Source organism: Aptenodytes forsteri, unplaced genomic scaffold, assembly GCF_000699145.1.
Source record: "Aptenodytes forsteri isolate BGI_AS27 unplaced genomic scaffold, ASM69914v1 Scaffold492, whole genome shotgun sequence".
In the NCBI taxonomy this organism is placed as follows: Eukaryota; Metazoa; Chordata; class Aves; order Sphenisciformes; family Spheniscidae; genus Aptenodytes; species Aptenodytes forsteri.
Window position 1 is genome coordinate 1,313,846 of NW_008794172.1, and position 19,150 is coordinate 1,332,995.

General features: G+C 39.6%; 1 protein-coding gene across 1 annotated transcript; it reads right to left on the bottom strand.

The window, feature by feature from the left end:
• Positions 1-8,577: 8,577 nt before the first annotated feature.
• MEOX1 (mesenchyme homeobox 1) lies at positions 8,578-16,870 on the bottom strand. Its single transcript, XM_009282993.2, has 3 exons — positions 16,123-16,870; positions 9,877-10,049; positions 8,578-9,012 (listed from the first exon to the last, which is right to left on the bottom strand). The coding sequence occupies exons 1-3, from the start codon at positions 16,571-16,573 to the stop codon at positions 8,890-8,892; spliced, it is 747 nt and encodes a 248-aa protein (XP_009281268.1). The 5' UTR covers positions 16,574-16,870; the 3' UTR covers positions 8,578-8,889.
• Positions 16,871-19,150: the final 2,280 nt, after the last annotated feature.

Sequence of the window (19,150 nt, forward strand, 5' to 3'; positions counted from 1 at the left end):
GAGGATTTATTAGAGACTTCATAGGTCAAACTAGAGAGCAAGCAGTCAAGTGTAACCTTATAGGAAACCAAAACACTAATCTTGACCATTTTCTGGATGCCCTTTTGGACTTTTTAAAAATTTCCTTTGACAAATCTCTGTTAGCTTCTTTTTCAAGATGGAGAACAGTCTCAGGCTTCTGGAAAATGGCACTTGCCATAAATTCCTGGGACTGGCTTAGAATTCTCTGAGACTTGCTAAGGTCTGCACTGCCCTGTTGTCCTCATCCTAAGACTGGCTGGTTTTTATGATCATAATATAAATATTATAGCTTCAAAAAGGTAATGTGTATTCTCTTCTGTCCATCCATAGTAGCCGTATTAAGCTCTACCACCTTTAGGTTGGTCTGCTATGAGGAGCTGCACCATCCTATATTTTCTAGAAGATACACTGCCTTAAAAGTAGAACTATGGTAGTCCTATTTACCCTTCCACCAATCAATCCCAAATAGATGATGCCACATTTACCTGTTCATCTTTGAAATGACTGGTGTTTCCCTAGATTAAACCAACTGGAATGCAGGGTCCTCTCACAACCATTTAGTTTTGTGTGACTGAATTTGCATGTCAACTCATATACTTTCATGATCTACTCACAACTTCATACAGACTAAATCAGATTTGTCTCTGTTGCAATTAATTAGCAGGAGAAATCTCATAGCTGGAGCTGGCACATCACAGCTTGAAACTGAACTCCAGCCCAAATAGCTCCACTTTGCTTGAAAACGATAAAAACAGCGTAGTCTTTTATCTTAAAATCTTAAACTAGACCCAGGATGCAAGTGTCAAACTATCTGGGACCCTGTTATTGAGGGTGGCTTTAGAACAGGAGATGCTTAGAGGCTGTAGTGCCAAATTGTGGCCCTCTTAGTGTTGTAGCCACTACAACACAGGCGGCTACAAAGGGACTCTGGATTGCCCGCTCAACCCCTAGTTGTACAGGGTTGAGGATGCATTGCAAAAAACATTCTCCAATTTCTTTCTTTCCTCCCCCCCCCCCCCCCCCCACTTGAATGCAGTACTAGATAGCCTACATGATAAAGAGAGACATTGTCCGTCTTCCACAACTTTAGTACCTACTACATAGGAGAAAAATGTCACAGGAAAAGCAGCTCAGGAAAGGCAGGTAATGAATGTTTAGTCGTGTGATTGTAACTGGTTCAGACTTGTTGTGCACAAGGGGAAGGGAATAATTATCTGCCCCAGAAGGGTCACAAATGTCTTTGGACAAAGAGCAGTGGTTCTGCTTGAGCAAATCCTACAGCCAGACAGCCACTAGATGTGTCTTGCTTGCTCTCTCTTAGTACCTTGTTTTCTCAACCCTTGCAATAAGCCTCTTGGAGGAGATGTAGAAGGTATCACAGCTTTTCTCTGAGTTACAGCCAGCCAATTCAAACAGTTTTACCCTTGGGGTGCACAACTCTTCCCTCCACAATCTTTGCCTCTTACACTGTCAAGGAAAAGTATGAGCAGGTGGTTTAACAAACATTAGCAAGGATATGCCACAGCTTTAAAAAGTGTTTGAAGGGAAACAGAGCTGTTGCTTCTAAATTTTTGCTTTGCTGTCTCCATAATGAAATACAGTCATATCCACTTAAGTAATACCTTATGAAAAAGGAAGTGTCGTGTTTTTATTGGACACCTTTTATTACCAGCTTCAGTGAAAAGTGCAGTTGTGAGCAAGTATCCATTCCTTAGGCCTTTCACCAGCTTGTAATCCTAACAGAGCACGGCTACTTCTCAGAGAGACAGAGATTTGCAGCAGCAGGAGTTACTTTTTCCAGGGTCTGTAATGATAGGACAAGGAGCAACAGTTTTAAACTAAAAGAGGGTAGATTTAGATTACATATAAGGAAGAAATTCTTTACTGTGAGGGTGGTGATACACTGGAACAAATTGCCCAGAGATGTGGATACCCCATCCCTGGAACTGTTCAGGGTTAGGTTGGACAGGGCTTTGAGCAACCTGATCTAGTGAAAGATGTCCCTGCTCATGGCAGGAAGGTTGGACTAGGTGATCTTTAAAGGTCCCTTCCAACCGAAACCGTTCTATAACTCTATTGACATGACAAAGTTGTAGGAAATTCCCCAACAGGGTGCCAGTTCACGGATTATAACAATCACACTAGTCATATCAGCAATTTCAAGATTATCTTGGAAAGACTAGTTCTGAAATGAAGTGTATAGTAGCACCTTTTCTGCTTGGAGCTTCAAGGGTCTTACCTAGGAAACTGTAGATGTTCTTGTCCACTATAAGGCTATTTGAGTAGATACGCTTACTGTTGGGAGAGTGTTGTTTAAAATGGCATGAGATGTTTGTGATCAGTCAGTCGCAATTAGCAATATTTGGAAAAAAAACCAAACAAGATGAACAAAAATGACAAAACACATTGAGTCAGTCACTGGCTGGTACTTTGCTACTTCTAGCATTATGTGCAAGGTGTTTAAACCCTGTGATGGCAGAAAATCATTGGGGAGAGAATTTACTCTGCAGTAAATGCCAAAGCACTATGAGCTGAAATTCTTCAAAGCACAAACCTCTTCCCTAGGCTAGCCATGGGCCTGCTGACATAAAACTGCCACACAGCTCCTCCAAAGCCCTGTTCTATTCAGAAATGAATAAAATTGTTTCCAAAATAGCAATCTGTCACTTCCTTAAACTCTGGTGATACCACAGTTGTTTCATGGACCAGGTAATTTTTCACAATCCCTTAGTGGTAGTGATTGCTGAGTATGTCTCTACATGGGACAGGTTGCTCTCAGGGGCTAGAAGAGCTTTGGTAATTATATGTGTTCTAGCAAAAAAAGAAACAAAATTGTTACTGTGAATTTGCTCTCATCAAACCATTGAAAATACGTTCCAATGGGCCATCTACCCTATTTCCCATTCCTGAAGAATACCTGTCCTTCATTATTGCTGGATTTCAACTTGCTCCTGTACTAAAACAGACAGTAAATAGAAGAATCTGGTTTACCCTGCAACATAGACAGGATTCTCTCATGAGACATCTGTGCTGCAGGAAAGCAAAAGAGGGGAAGAGCGTTTTGTTACTGCTGGAGTTCCTGGCATGACAGTAAGGCCTTGCAGACATCTGGTTTGGCATGAGATGGATGGTATATAGCCAAGCATAGCTGCACTTTGGCACATATTTAAATCCAGTTTTTGTGTCTGGATCTAGGATGCAGTAGGTTTCTTTTACAAATCATTTTCTTGCATTTAATTGATAATAGTAACAGCCTGGTAAGACATACATGCAGAGGAAACATACCAGAATGCTGTTCCACTCTGAGGAGTTATTTTCTCCAAGCTGTTTCTGTGCAATCTTCATTATACTTGCATTTCTAAGGAAATGATCTTTTCTTTTGAAACAGATATTCTGAATATAAGCTTGTCTCAGGTGTTTAAGGACAACCTTCAGCTCTGAAAAAAACACTTGGAGGGTTAACAGATGAGGCCAGCATGAAAACTTCTACAGAGGGATTGTAATTTAATAGTATAGTAATTTCATAGCTGTGCACAGATTCAGCTATACTGACAGTTAACTGTTACTAGCTTCATATCTATTTTATTAATACTAGTGATTACTGTTGTAAAATTTCACTGAAGCATCTTCATGAAACAACTGTAATATGTCTGAAAATGTTTTGACCTAAAACATGACCAAAGTAAATAAATAAAAATAACCAGGACATTTGAAATCAATAGCTTGTATATTTTGTTGTATCTTTGGCAAGCTTCTATATTCATTCAGGTATTCAAATTTCCAGAAACATAGCTCCTGAATAAGTACCATCTAACTCCAGGCAATAGCCAGAGACTTTCTCCCAAGCGTAACCCGGCCAAAAAATGACTGACTTCAAGTCTTGTCCTTGCAATGTAGTACCAATAACAAAACTAGCAAGCTTGGAGTGCTTCCCTTCTACCTTAACAGGGCATTGAACTACCATGGGTTAATCTGTCTGCACTGCAGTTGTGCTTTTTTTTTTTTTAACTTTATTGTCTCAAAGTACAAAATTCAATCTCTTTTCTCAAGGGAATTTGTCAAGAGTGAATAATAGGGAATCATGTATTTTGCTGGAAGGCCCTTTATCTGTGTGCTTTGAATCATATAACATATAAGACACCATTAAAAAAACCCAAACGAGTAAATACTTATTCACGTATGGGTTGGAGAGCTCATCACAGAAGTCTAGATCTGCAGTTTACTCTATTAAAAATCATGCAATGGTATTCTTAGACAATAGGTAGAAAACTAGATCAGGAATTCATAGTAGCATCGTCTTCTAAAATCATACCATTGCTGCTAAGACTCCTGATCTCTACGAAGCTGATTTAGCTGGAGGGGGTGTAGGGGGTGGGGATGGCGATGGTGTAGTTGACATTGAAAATCAGTGATCTTTTAAAGTTATGGACCATCTAAAGTTTTTCTAGTGGGGTTGTGGACCTGTCTAAGACTTCGTCAAGTGTACACATACATGAGTACATGCTTTCTTAGTCATCTTTGGGTTATTTTTAAGTTGTTCAAATAGCTCCATTGACTGGAAAAATCACTAGCTTAATGCTGTAGAAAGATGCAGAGAAACTGAGGGCTAACAACAGAGGAGTCATGAGATACAGAAACTATGTAAAACAAATTAGGGCCTACGCTATGTTGGCGTCTGGCTAGGTAGACAAAATGCCCATAAAATCTATGACTCTAAGGAAAGTGCTTCTCTTCCTGTATTTAGAAGAGGCAGCACAGATATAAAGGGCTACAGCACATATTTTTGTGTTTATACAGATATCCCCATTCCCTGTGGGCTATTTGCACTGGCCTTATATGGGAAGAAAATCTTGCTTCTCTGCCTGCATGTGCTTCCTGTGGAAGAGCTGCCAGACCTTTCCAATGTTATGTGGGTGATTGTGTGCTCAGATTATTTATTGAGAATCAGGCATAGGAAGCATTGCCAAACATCCCCAGGTAGCTTACTTCCCTTCTGTGAGGAGAATAAAGCCTGATGTGTATTTCTGCGAAAAATAATTGCAGGTCAGAGATTTTGCTCCCAGATGACAGACTTTGCCTGAAAGATTCTTGGCACCAGAGGTTCAGGGTCAAATGCTTTGATGTCAGGAGTGAAATGTTCCTTCGCAAAACACTAAAGTCTTAGAATAAGCAGATGGTTTCATGCGGAAACTGCCTAAGCATAAAATGATCTTACAGGTGACTCGTACCTTATTTCTCAAAAGACAGAGCAAGAACTGTTTAGGAGCTGTAATTATGGGTACGGACCGAGATCCCATTGACTAGCTTTTAAGTGAATTAGGATGCAATATACTACCATTGACAGCTTCCTTGAAAGGGAAGATTTATTAGCCTTCTTTCTGGGTGAGGAGCTGATTTTTGTTTATGTTGGTAGCCAAGAGCCCAAAAGTTTTCATCACAAAATAAGCTGTTTCTGCAGCTTGCAAACTTTCTAACCATAACAGGGAGGAGGCAGAGGTGATGTACAGTGCGTAATTGGCTTAAGAGCTTAGAAGGAAATGAGTAACAAAGAACTCCCGCCCCACGGTATTTTGTGTTCCTGGAGATGAGGGTAGGATGCCTGAGTTAGCACCAGAGCTCTTCATAAAAACAGCTTTCTTCAGTGTTTGCCAAGAGCTAAACTAGTGAGTTTAGTCAGAAGCTTAATCAGAAGGCACCAAGGTTTAAGCAGAGCTGTAGACGTTTTCTGCTCTTAAAATTACAGTAAACTGTAGCTTCTTCTCATCTGTGCATAGGCAATTTTTTTAGCCTGCTAGTTTTATGTAACCTGAATAATGAGGTTAATAACCTATTATTAACATCAGGTTTGTAACGCAAATAATAGTGCTCTGTCATAGTACACCTCAGCTTAATGCTGCTGGAGTAACTGGGATCCGGCCGTAACTTCCTGTCTGCAAGATCTCCCATCAAAATATCGTACCATTCACACACAAATGTCCTGGGAGGAAATTGAGGGTAGTGTTTCCTTACCATAAAGATCTGAAGAGACATGGGTAGGTCTAGCTCGGAGAGAGGACATGCATACTCCTGATTATTTTAACTGATTATTTATTAATTATTAGTTTACATTAAATGCAGCATTCATTTAAGCTTGTGGTGACAAAGTGCACATTTTTTCTGCAGAGAGATAGGTGGACTCCTCAGGGGTAACAGTGCTTGCTGAATATCTGTCTAGCTGATCTGAGAAGTAATGGGAATACCCCTCTGTGAATACAGTCACAGGATTTACATAAGTTTGCATCCATGCTGTGATCACAGCATAGTTTGTGTAGAGGCCCTGTGAAACATCAGTGATGCAGTTTTCTTTTCTCTCTTTTTTTTTTTTTTTTTTTTTTTTTGGGGGGGGGGGGGGGGCTGTTCATAGTGGGTAAGAGTTGTAGGCATGTTGCAAGTAGTATGGTGTGGGAAACCATACAGTAACACAGCTAGCTCCCTTATCCTGCTGGTTGGTGAGTGGCAAGCAGCTGCTGCTGCTGCTGCAGAGGGCTGGCTTGAAGGCGCCTTGTCCCTCAAGCTAGTAAGGAATGTCCTGCAAAGCAAGGCCCTTGTTTCCCTTTGCATAAACATCAGTAAGGACATCCTGATGTTTCACTGTCACCATGGAAGACTGAAATAATTCTCAATCTTCAGTTTGTCAAATACATAATACATTTAGTGACTCTTTTTTTAATGAGAGATTGTCCTTTCTCCATTCCACCTACTGGGTTTGGTTTGAAGTGGAAAATACCTTGTATGGCTTTTCACTTCTCAAGTTTCTTTTTTTTTTTAAATAATTTCTTTTAAAAAATAATTATTTTTAATTGGTTTTGCACACATATATACTCTAAACTGTTCATTTTTTCATCTGTTAGAGCTTGGAAATGTTAAAGAAGGAATGTAATGGATGGTTGTGATTGTTTGTTCTAGTAGTTACAGTAATCAGCTCTTTGAAAAGAATACAGCATCTCTGTTCCAAAAAAAAAGTTGATATTTATCTATTTTGAGGTCTTTTACAAGTGGGCTAACCACAGATAACTTTATAAACATATCATCCAGATATCCAACTTTATATCCAGCATATCTGCCGTCCGCGTTAAACCCCAATAAAGATGCATCAGAGTAAGGTGAAAGGAAGATAGTATGCCATAGCCGCAACTAATGGTTACCTTTCAAATATTTAAACCGAAGTTTCAGTATTCTCAATAGTCATAATGTGATATGCTAGTGTAAATTTCTGTTTAAAATATGGCATTTGTACATTAAATAAAAATACAAAAGAAATGGAAACAGACACTATGCTTTTCTAAAACTTCATAATTTGTTTTACTAAAAGTTTTGGATGAAAGGGGGGGTAATTTCAAGTGGAAGTGTCCTTAAGATTTCTGGTGGTGCCATGGCAGTTTATGATTCTGTATTGGAAAGCTTCTTTTACATATTATTTATATTAGAAGTATGGGCAGTTGGCTGTGTCAGCTTTAGTGGCTTTAAAGATTGCTGGTAAAGTTCCTCGCTGTCCTCAAACCCTGTCAAAGGCAGAGGTGATCAAAGACACAAGATGTTTACGTGTTTTGAAAAGCACAGTTACTATTCATTTATATGAAATATTTGATCAGTTGCAAACACTAAAAAAAAAAAATCACAAAAAATAACCTATTAATGGGAAGTCTGCAAAAAGGGCTAAGTTGGTTACTTAACTGTAAATTTCATAAATCCAGATATTGATTTAGAAGACAGTAAGTAATGAGTGTAAATCCACACAATACCTAGATTAACAGATGTTTTTATACATAATTTAAATATACACATGTGCATGTTTATTTGGAGGAAACTTTTGTCTCCAGTGAAAAATGAAACAAGAATTTGTAGACGGTAAACTCAGTTAAACCACTGCAGATAACATTGTTTTCTGCTTCTCTTGACAATCCCAAATTCGCAAAGAAAACCGTGAGTTTCCAGAGAGATTCCATAAATCCAAAAGAAATACAGCACTAAACAGTAGCTTTCCTTTAGTTAAATAGATTTAAATGTTCAAAACAAAATAGTGATTAGCTATTATGTTGAGGGCTTAATCTCTGCTGTATTTGCTGTGACATTTGGTAATGACTGCTTTGAAAAAATATTTGAAATTGAGATCTAGCAATTTAATTTCAGGATTTACAGTAAGCTTGGAAAAAATGTCCCTCTGCAAATTGCTGCCATCAACAAGGCACCTGTCCTCTTGGACTGTCAATGTGAAAGCCGTCTCTTCTGAAACTGGTAAGCAGAATTCTGTGTATATGGTTTTGGTCTCAAATTTTTATTTTGTAATCTTACTGCCTAGCCATACAGGTGTTCAATTCATATTGCAAGAAAAATCAGGGACTATCAAAGTATTTATTTCTCTTAAAGTAAGGCACAAGGAAAATGTGCCTTGTCAAGTCCAAATGCAGAATGAGTAGATGTGACCAGGGAATGGTTGAATGAGAATACAGTTGCATTATCACTTGCTGAACCCTTTCTTGCTGACTGACAACCTGTATTTTCTGAGTGTTTGGGAGCCTAGACAACATTACTCTTGTTTTATATTCAGTGTTTGTTAGCTTTTATTCTGAAGACACATCTGTGGTAGTAAGACAATTCCAGAGAGAGTTAAATTCATTCAGACAAAAATAAAAATCATGCTCTCCTTCGGCTTTTCCCCCTGCGTTCTTTAATTGCCTCTGTAACCTAAAGCATCATACACCTTTTAAAGACTCAGGGCTACAGGTTTTGCAAGCAGGATCATCTCATGGTGTAGCTGACTCGGAGCAGTGTTGCATCCACTTTCTGATCAATTACTTTCTCCATATTTCTCTCCCATTGCTGCAAGGACTAGTCAGAGCTGGGGGAGGCAGCAGAGTCCACATCTTCTGTGTCATGTTCATGTGGGGACACTGGTTGCCCGCTTTTAACACGTTTCCACTTCATCCTTCTGTTTTGAAACCATACTTTGACCTGGGTGATAAAAAGGAAATAATTACTTATTGCCTCAATCTGAGCTGTATAAGCAGATCTATGCATATATGTGTGTATCAATAGACAGATGTTTTGTGGAATTCTAGAAGAAAAGGTGAAAAGAACCTCACAAGTTTAAGTAATCCATCTCTGTAACAGAGGCAGGAACAATTCTTTCTAAACTGTTCCAGGCAGATATTGCTCTGAGACCCACAAATGTAGTACAAGTGCTTTGCCTAGAGTCTCTCTTTATATCAACTAAGCATGTCAATCCAATGGGCACAGTGCATCTAATGTCTTTTAACATCTAGTCCATCCAATCTAATGCTTCAGGAATTGTAATTTGCTTCACTTAATTGAGCAATTCCTCTATTGTCCACTAAGCTTTGATAAGGAAACCCTGACTGAGATCACAATGAGAGAACAGAAATATCTCTCTCCATGAAACTCTGCATTTTTGTCTTTCCTTATCACCTCAAAATACTACCTGACCCAGGAAGAATGCATGTATCAAACATATATCATTCTAATAATTCCCTGGTAATCGCAGTCTAAGGTGATATCCATATTCCATCTGTAAGCTTTGACATATCAGTATGTACCAATGAGTGGTGGTAAACAACAGCTCAGTAGATATCAGTTATTCCCAAATGTGTCTTTAGTTTAGATAAACATAATGACATTTATTAACTACTTACAGAAATTTGTAACAAATGTGTTTTAAAAGAATGTGGAGGCTTTGTATTAAAATACCCCTGTGCCATTGCAAAAGTACACCCTCGAGTAACATATCTGGGTTTTAGCTTTAGGGAGAAGTTGTGGGGGAGGAAGAAGAAGCTGGGGAGGCAGGGATTCAGGAAGTACTTGTCTCTCGGTGAGATCCAGGTTCACAGCTATCTCATATCTCCTGAGCCTTGTCAAGTAGTTATGGTGGGCAAATTCAGCTTCCAGCTCCCGTAGCTGCTCCTTTGTGAAAGCTGTCCTTTCCTTCCGTGATTTGCTGCTTGTTTCTCCCTTGTTGCTTGAGTTCTGGGTTTCTGAAAGGCAAGCACACGTGTTGTGTAATTTGCAGTTACATTGATCTGTGTGAACATGTGTATTGCAGAGGTCCAATATAAACTACTAATTCAAGTGCTCAGTGGAAGTTTTAAGAAGTTTGTGTTATGTCCCCTCCAGCTCAGCATGACTTAGCCGTGTTGTCAGTCTTGGGTTCAAGAGGACAACAGCGCAGAGTCAGGTAGGGGTGTGTTGTCAAAATTGCAGAAGCACAGGCCTGGCTGTGCAAGGTCAGAAATGAGTAGCTATGGGACGGAAGCTCTCATTCCTTGCTATCATTGCATCAAAATAGTTTCCTTCCCCACATCTTTACTTTCATTCCTTATATACATGTTATCACTCTCCCCTGATCTACCAAGCAACAGGCAGCAAAGCTAGCACTTTGTGTGTATGATGTGTAATGTGTTATGAGCGCATGGTGATGACCTCTGGTGCAGGGCATAGGGTAAAATCACTTAGTAAGCACCCTAAGCTAGCATATGGCCTGGAAATAATTGGCAGGGCAGGGGGGGCAGGAACATGGTAAAACAAGCAACACCAGAGAACCAGTGTTCTTTGAATTGGCGCACGATGCTCCAGACTGAGCTGCTTCTAATCCTTGCTAAATGAAAACTACAAGGAGATCTGGTATCTGTGTGCATGATTGGCCTCAGTATCATCCTTGTCACTGTGCTGCCCTGAAAAACTTCTTTGCTATTTGTGCACTGGGCTGCCATGTGGTCAAGAGTCATATTTCAAAGCCAAATTTCAAGCCATAGCCAAAGGGATGCTGTACCAATTATGCTAAAAAGCAAACACAAACTGACTTTGCCTGAGACTGTGGCAATCTTTTTTTTCTCTTCTCCTCTCTTTTCCTCCTCTCTTTTCCTCCTCTCTTTTCCTCCTCTCTTTTCCTTCTCCTCTCTTCTCTTTTTTCTTTTTTCTCCTCTATTTTTAAAATTGGTGCTTGTGAAGAATCTCCAAGCAATGCAAGGAAAAATGCCCTGTTTCAGCAAGCAAAGCCCAAACTGTCAATCTTTCAGGGAGTCAGTTTTACAAGTTCCTTGACTCTTTCTCCCCTCTTGCCTCAGTGGTTGGCTAGATTCCCTGAACTGAAGATGCTAGTAGGTTTTTTGTATGTTGAGGATTAATTACTTAATTTCTGTGTGTAACCAGTATGCAATGAAGTCCTAACATAATATTTCTACATAGAAATTATATACAAAATGGTAGCAATGAGCACGACACGCAGCAGCAGCATCTAGATGTCCCTTTGGTTGCCAAAGTAATAAAGCTGGAAAAATCTGTCAGGTGTGGCTGTAGGCTTCATGATCAATCTGATCTTAGCTCTGTCCATCAGAAATAGAGAAATCAAACATAGCTCTCATTAGTGACAATGTGCACAGGGACCAGTGTATCACATGCTGCAGCTGTACTGCTCTGTATTTCAAGGAAATTAGTCTTGTTTACATTAACATTGTTCTTGCTACTTATACTTCAAAAATCCACAAATAAAGTTGGGGAAAGTATGAAAACAAAACCCCAGAAGTTTCTCCTCATGCTTTTGCCCATAGTTGTACAATCCCCTTCATTCTTATCTCTTACTGAACAAACACACCATTACATATTTCCCAAAGGCTAACAAATGTGACTTTTGAGAGAGTGGTGAGGAAGCAGGATTTGAAGTGTGGAACCCCTGCTGGGAACTTTGATATCAGCTTCTGGGATCCTTGGTCTCAAGGGCTTCCCCCTGGGTCTCTGCTCCCCTAGCAAACGTGTGGAGGAGTGAAGCAGCTCTCCAATGCAAATAACACACTGCAGGAACTAAAGCCACCTCTGTCAAATTAACCTGTTATAAAAATAGCTAATGCAACCTGAATATACACGTGAGCTCACTACTTAACCCTGTGCGAAGAACATCCTTTCTAAGGGGCACTTTCACCAGTCTTCATCTCCAAAAAGCAATGTGAATAATTTTAAGTAGCTAAGTATTTCTGGGAACAAAGCAGGATGTGTAGCTTGGATCCTGTCATCCAGGCTGTGTGCCACATGGTGTTGTAAAGAGACATATGGTTATTCATGGCTGGAGGTTTTGTGATATTCCAAAAGTGGAAATTGGGCCTAGTTACTTCAGAGTTTTGACAACAGAATGTGGAAAATGGCAAATGTTGTGTGAAAGGACAAATCGGCTTGGAAAGATTTTCCTACTGTACTGCCAGTTTAAAAAAAAAAAAGGCTGCTCAGGAATCACAGGAAGATCTGTGTCTCTGCTGTGAAGCATGCATACTTCCAGGATCCCAACCAGTTTCATAGTGTGGTTGAACTGAACAGCTGCCTTTTCCCAGGCCTGCAGCAAAATATGTGTAGGAACCCAAATGGTACATCTTCCTAAGCTATAAATGTTCCAAAACAAAAACTGTGTCAGACACTATTACATTCCTATGTGTATGAAGAGGCAACCCATTCCCTGCAAAACAATGGGCCAAATTCACCATTTGGAGCTGGTCAACAGAAGTTGGCTTTGCTTTGTGCTTACGACCAGCATAACTGAATCAGAATCTGGTCTCATGAAGTTGTACTCACTCTCCCTCACTGGGTTGAACTGGTCTACTAACAATAGCCAGTAAACAATGCTTTGGAGGAAGGCATAAGGACTCTGCACTGTGCAGATACAGGATTTTGGCACCATAGAGGGTACTTGCATTGCTCAGAGAGCAGCTTAGGCACAGAAGTATGGGGATCACTAATGCCTGTACGTGGAGGATCCTACCTGCTTGTTAGATGTTTGTGGTGATCCACAGCTCAGATCAGTGCACCTGGTGTTTGTTATTCTGCAAACTACTGTTGATGTCTGCAATTTTTCCCTCAGCAGAAGAAAGTAAAATAAAAATACGAAACATCTGCACAGTGTTACTTTTTTCCCCACACTAAAGACTTTGAGGGCATGGTGGTGGTTAAATCAAGTAGTAAGACACTGGTAGATTTTGCTGTTATGGAACATAAAATTCTGAAAGCTATCAGGAACATTGGCCAAGTAAAGTGACCTCGTAAATAGTGGATTCATTTGGCAGCTGATGATAAAATATCCAGAAGTTACTTCAATGTGTGCACCTCATGGAATAATGCTCAATGGAGGGTGCATACGGAGGGCTATGACACATGATGTTCTGCACCCAGACCACTTCAAACTGATCAGGAACTTGCCTGTACTTTGCTTTTGAGTCTTTCTCAGGTTATCTGATGCTACCTGCTATCTACTCCTATCTACTGCTTTTTATGCCACCATGACTGCAAATGGGAATCGCAAGCTTAGAAAATCCTCTTTATAGTTAGTGGCAAGACTGAAAAAGGTTGGCAGGCGGCAATTCAGATCAGCTCTACACATTTTAATACAAAGTTTTCCAGAATTCTTCAGTCAAGGACATTATATGTCTAATGTTGTTAAGGGAGTCATTACGTACTGTTATCACATTCTCATTTCTACTGCAACCTCACTAACATTCTGTATTGTTTCATTCACATAAAATAAAGCTGTCTGAATTCTATTATGTATTATATTACTATTGTTGGAGATGTGGGGACTTCAAGTGCGTAATAACGCAAGTACAATTTAGTACAAACAGGTCAGACAAACTCTATTGAAATTTTATTTCAGAATGTTAATGGCTGTGGCTTGTGGATGGACAGCAGAGGCAGCTGTGAAAGCTATCACTAGGTTAACTTCTATCTTCAGGTCATTTGGTGAGCCTGTGAAGTCAAGACTGGATATGGCATCTAAATAACTAAAGTCTGTAGAGGAAGGGAAGGGTGTGTGCATCTTTATCCACAAGTACTTGTAGTAGATGCCACTGTTATTGCCATAACAAAGCAATTCTTTAAATGTTTTTAATATATCCATGCTTCAAAGAAAGTTTTGAAGATTGACAAGCTTTTTTATTATTTTTACACCATTCTGCTTATTTGTCTGAGAAATATGCTTATTTTAGACTTTTCTCAGAATACTCTGCAAAGAGCCATGTTCCAAGATCTTCACCGTGTATCTTGTAATAACTAGGGTCTTCACAAGAACCACAGGTTTTTGCATGCACTAGTACAAATCATGGTAATGCTGTATCTATATTGTAGTTCAGGTAAAATTGTGGTGGATAAGGCACCAACTGAAAGAAAATAGTTTATTTTGTAGGTTTTGTCTTCAAGTGATTTCAATATATTTTTCTTTACTAGCCCAATCTCTGATGAGAAGGCTCTGGATACCTAGATTTTTTTAAAGAAGTCAAGGAAAATTCTCAAGAGGAGAGAAAAGATTTATGTTCCACTTAGAATAAACAATCAGTATGTGATATGTCCAGTTGCATTTCTGGAACTGGTGTAAAAGTGAAGGAAATCACAATAAAATTGCTCATAGACTTTCCCCTCATTTGTTTTATTTTGTCTGGGGACAGAAGGAAGGAAAAGCTTGCAGGAGGGATATCAAATAATTCTATCTGCTGCCTGGTAAGCAAAGAAGGGAGTGAAATGAAAAGCCACGGAATCCCCCTTGGGATGTTTTCATTATTCTGCATTCGCTAGAGTAACAACTTGTACAGAGAGCAACAGTTGCTAGAAGGTAGGAATCACCATACCTTTCAGTGATGTCATTGCTTACAGCTCCCCTGTAAGGAAAAGTATATGGGACAGCAGCAAGTATGAAAAGAAAACGTCAAGGGTGCTGGTAATAGAGAATAGAAAGAACATTTGCCTTCTACTTAAAACAGGGAGATGTGCTTTGGAATCAGTCTCTTTAAGAATAAGGATATCCCTCTAATCTGAGTATACTGAAATCTGCTGTTTACCTATGACTAGCAAATGTTTTAATAAAAGCATTGTTCACTTTTTTTTTTTAACTTCTTTGCATCTGGGTTTTTGGGAAATTTTTGCCCCAAACATGCTTTTTCAATAGAAATGAACTTAAATTCTACAAAGCTGGGTTTCCAAAATAAAAACACATAACTGAGTGGAGTAAACTAGATTCTGGGCATAATGAGGTTTGAAATATTAGTTATTTTATGTGTTCCCTGACAGACTATTCATATTGGAAGAGAGTGAGATTAGGACTAATTGTGTGACAGAGAGAGCACGAATACAAGCTTGTTGTTTAAATTGCAAAATGGAGAAATGAAAGTTGGATTAGAGGTGGCTCTTCTGTAGCCAACCTGTAAAACCTAAAAATAAATAAATAAATATTTTTATCTCTGTGTTCTCTATCTGTAAAATGGGGATATTGGAAAATATTCCCCACCTCATAGCAGTGCTGTGGGAAAAAGCACGCTGTAGCTTGTAAATGAATACTACAGCAAATGAATGTGTATAAGCATCTTAATTTTTAACAGCTTCCTTAGGAGAAAACAATTTTATGCATATTTCACATTCCTGGATTTGAGACAGCAGCAAATCAGAGGTTATATAATTATGAAATTATTGAATATTGCGCTGTAGAAAGAATGTGTTTTGCTAGCTAGGATGACACAATGAAAACTATCTACATTTGCTGCATTGTTGGACATTGTACTGATGGGCAAACTTTTAGTACCTCCTGTTCTGAGGTAAAAACATTTAATATTTAGTGAGGTCAAATAGAATTTACATCTAAAGGGAGACATTGCATCTTGTATTTCAAAATCCTAGTAAAACATTTCCAACTAGCACAGGCAGCTCAAGATGAGGGATTTTTGCTCTTTGACTGCCATTCTCTTATGCTTGGACAAATGGCAGGTATGCAATATATAACTCCATATCCTAGGACTTTCAGCTCAGTGTATACATGCCATGTGATTCCTGTTTAGTTACAGCAAATGTGCATTGTGCTGGTGAGTAAAATGCCTGGTTCAGTAAACAAGATCTGCAGGAGTGAAATACAAACACCAGAGGTCATCAAAGAATAAGCCATTTAGTTTCAGTGTTGTTATTGTTTAAGTTTCCCCAGTCAAGAATTACAAAATGTTTTCCTCATTAGCTTTATTTCTTAATTCCTAATCTTACAGGTGCTCTCATTCTATAGCCTGTACTATCCCACAACCCTGATTTCATATCACCTACCTGAGTTTTCCTTTTTTCTTTTGGATGACTTTTTCTCAGTCTCATTTGTAGTATTTACTGGTACCTCATCATCTTCGTTCATACCCACTGCCGCACTCACTACATTTGGGCTGCTGCCTTCTGACTCCCCAGAACCCAAGGCCAATCCTGGATTTAGTCGTCTTCTGGCCTCAGTTGCTGTAAAATGCCAGTCAGAGTGTTGGAAAGAGGGGTGCTGCTCCACAAATGCCCGCTCCTCATGTGGGAAGCTATGGGGAGCAGTCACCAGGCAGGAGGTTGAGAAATCAGAGTAAGTAGCAAAATCTGATTTCTGATGGAAGGAGAATGGTGCTGGTGGGTAGTGGTTCAGCCCTGAAGCTGTGCTGACATCCACATGGGTGCTCCGCAGGCACCCCCAAAGTGCGGCAGGAGGTTGTGGACTGCGCATGCAGCTGCTGCTGGTGGGATCCATTTGCTTCCAATCCTGTCCACACTCCAGTGTTCGTGGCTGGTTATAGCTCAGGCTTCAAAATCAGAAGAGGAGCAGAGGGGAAATCTTCCAAATTTTATGGAATAGATTTCCTCCCTAAACAACAGTTTGTTTGTGGGTTTTATGCTGTTGCAGATTTGTTACTTTGGGAACTCTTCTAAACGTCTTCATTGTCCCGACTGGAAAACAGCAACCAGATCTATGCAGTGATTGCCCTGACTTGCTTCCCAAGGCCTGAAGCTTGCTTCCTTGTGAAGTGCTGGACATGAGCGAAACACTTTTTAAATACTGTGCTGGGGAGAGAGTGACAAGTTTGTGAAGTGAAATGTGAGAGAGGGGAGGGAGGGGTTAACGTACATACACTCAGTCCCTCCAACCAAAGCAAAGCAGGCAACTATTAATCATCCGAAACCTTATATGCACATCTAATGGGATTTGCAGATGGAGCCTTTTAAAGAAACAATGTCTGTATTTTTTTTAAAAGGGAAAGAGCAGAACACAAAAAAGGCTTTAATGTTTCCTTGTAACACTATGAAGTTATTTTTATTGCACTGTTAACAAAATTCCCCAAGTCTTGGATTTGGAAAAAGCCCTAACACAGAATTCAACAGATGCCAAATTTCAAGAACTAAAGTGGGAAATAAAAGTAAGAAAGGACTTCACTGATTATATATAATTTAAAGCCCAATCCTAAGTTTAAAAAAAAGTATTAAACCTGGCTTGTGCACACATGCAAGGTTTTGAGTTATTTTTGTTTGTTTGTTTTGTTAGCTTTGTAACACATGTATTTGCTGAGAGTTGGAGTTTGCTGCCAGTGGCAGTTATTCTTTCTGTATTCTGCTTTCCAGGGAATTTTCAATATGCCACTCCTTCCTGCCAGGAAATCTCCTGCTTTTATGCCAATGGAAGACAAGTTTTTCATCTTTTGTTGAAAGTTTTATAGTTTTTCCTAACAGAAAGCAGATTCTTAGACCCTGGAGCCATCACAGTTGAAAAGACATTATCAGGGAATCTGTTCTCAATCCCTTTTTCACAGAAGTGTGGCAGCTGGGAATGCCCCAAACCCTGCTATGCTAGGGTTACTGCAACTTCTCTCAAGGTTGTTCTCCATGTTTTTAATGACAATTTATGTGTGCATGTGTTCCATGTTTCCATAATCTGCTTGCAACCATTTCCAATACTTATTCCCCTAGGCCTTGCTATATGTTGTGTGCTCCTCTTTCCCTTCTCCCACCATTTGTGCTGGGTTTTGTGTTCTCTCATAGACACAGAGATTTAGCAGATGGACACAGAGCCTTCATTTTTCACAGCGACTTAAGTGATACTTTTATTTGGCTTCTGTATAATTCAGAATTGTAACATTACAAGGAGTCAGGGGAAGAAAAAAAGAAAAGGTGTGCTTATCCTGATACATCTGTTGGTTCTTAGAGCTTGGCCTTTTCCAAGAAATCAAGTGGGTTTAGTCCAGATCTTTCCGAACAAGAACATCAGGTTCTGTTCTATCATGCAAATCTTTACTTTCTTGCAAAATACTAAATATCTGATACCTAATTCATTCTCTAGGAAGAGCTCTCCTAAATATTTAAATCTGTTGTTGTGTTGTATTAGAGAATAAACACTAAAATGTATTTCCTACTTGCTGACAGGAGGAAAGCCCCCAGACTGCTTTTTTTCTGAAAGGCCAGGTTATAATGAATTTATGAATTCTGCAAATGTTCCAGGCACTGGCAGAATCTAAGTCAGAGTCCCGAACTTTTTGCCAAAGCAAAGTATTTAATTTACATTCTCTGTGTGTGTTGTCATATGTATAACACTCCCTCACTTCAGTCACACAGGTTATTAGGGATTTGTATGAATTCAAGCCTAGGACTGTTGTTTTTCAGTCCTACTTTCAGTCTACAAAATGATCTAGCTAATTATGCAAACATTTATGTCCTTGCACATATACTGGGGGGATAAAGGGAAGGGAGGATTGTCCATTATTCTAGTATTCACTTCAGCCAGAAGCAGCTTTAGGCTCCCATTCAGGAATACCCATGAGATCCGAGCAGAGGTCTATCTGTAGGGCATGACTCAATTCCTGCACATCACTTTGCACTCTGAGTTAAACTGCTTGGACCCTGTTTTCCCAATGGAGCTCTCACTGTTATTCCTCTAACTTCAGATGTGGGAAAAGGAGATGGCATACCCTTCCCAAATGTGAGAACCCTCAGGTCTTGCATTGCTCCAGCACCCTCTGCAGCTGGTGCTGTCACTCAGCTGCTCAGCAGGGGCCTGTGTGACCTCTACATCTTCCTGACACTTCATTCCTGAAAGAAGAAAGAACAACAATCCTCCCCTCTTGCTAAATCCCATTTGTTGGTTGAGGCAGCCACCTTTAACCTTCGTTAAGTCAACATCTCTTCAGTCAAGCACTGTGTTAGGTAGAAAAAAATGGCATGGATGGAGATCAGTTTTTGTAACGAATGCTCCCATAACAAGCTGAAGGCTGGAAGTGGGGATTTACCTTTGAGCTTTCTATCAGTTCATTCTGTGACTCCCCCGGGAAAGCATTTCTCA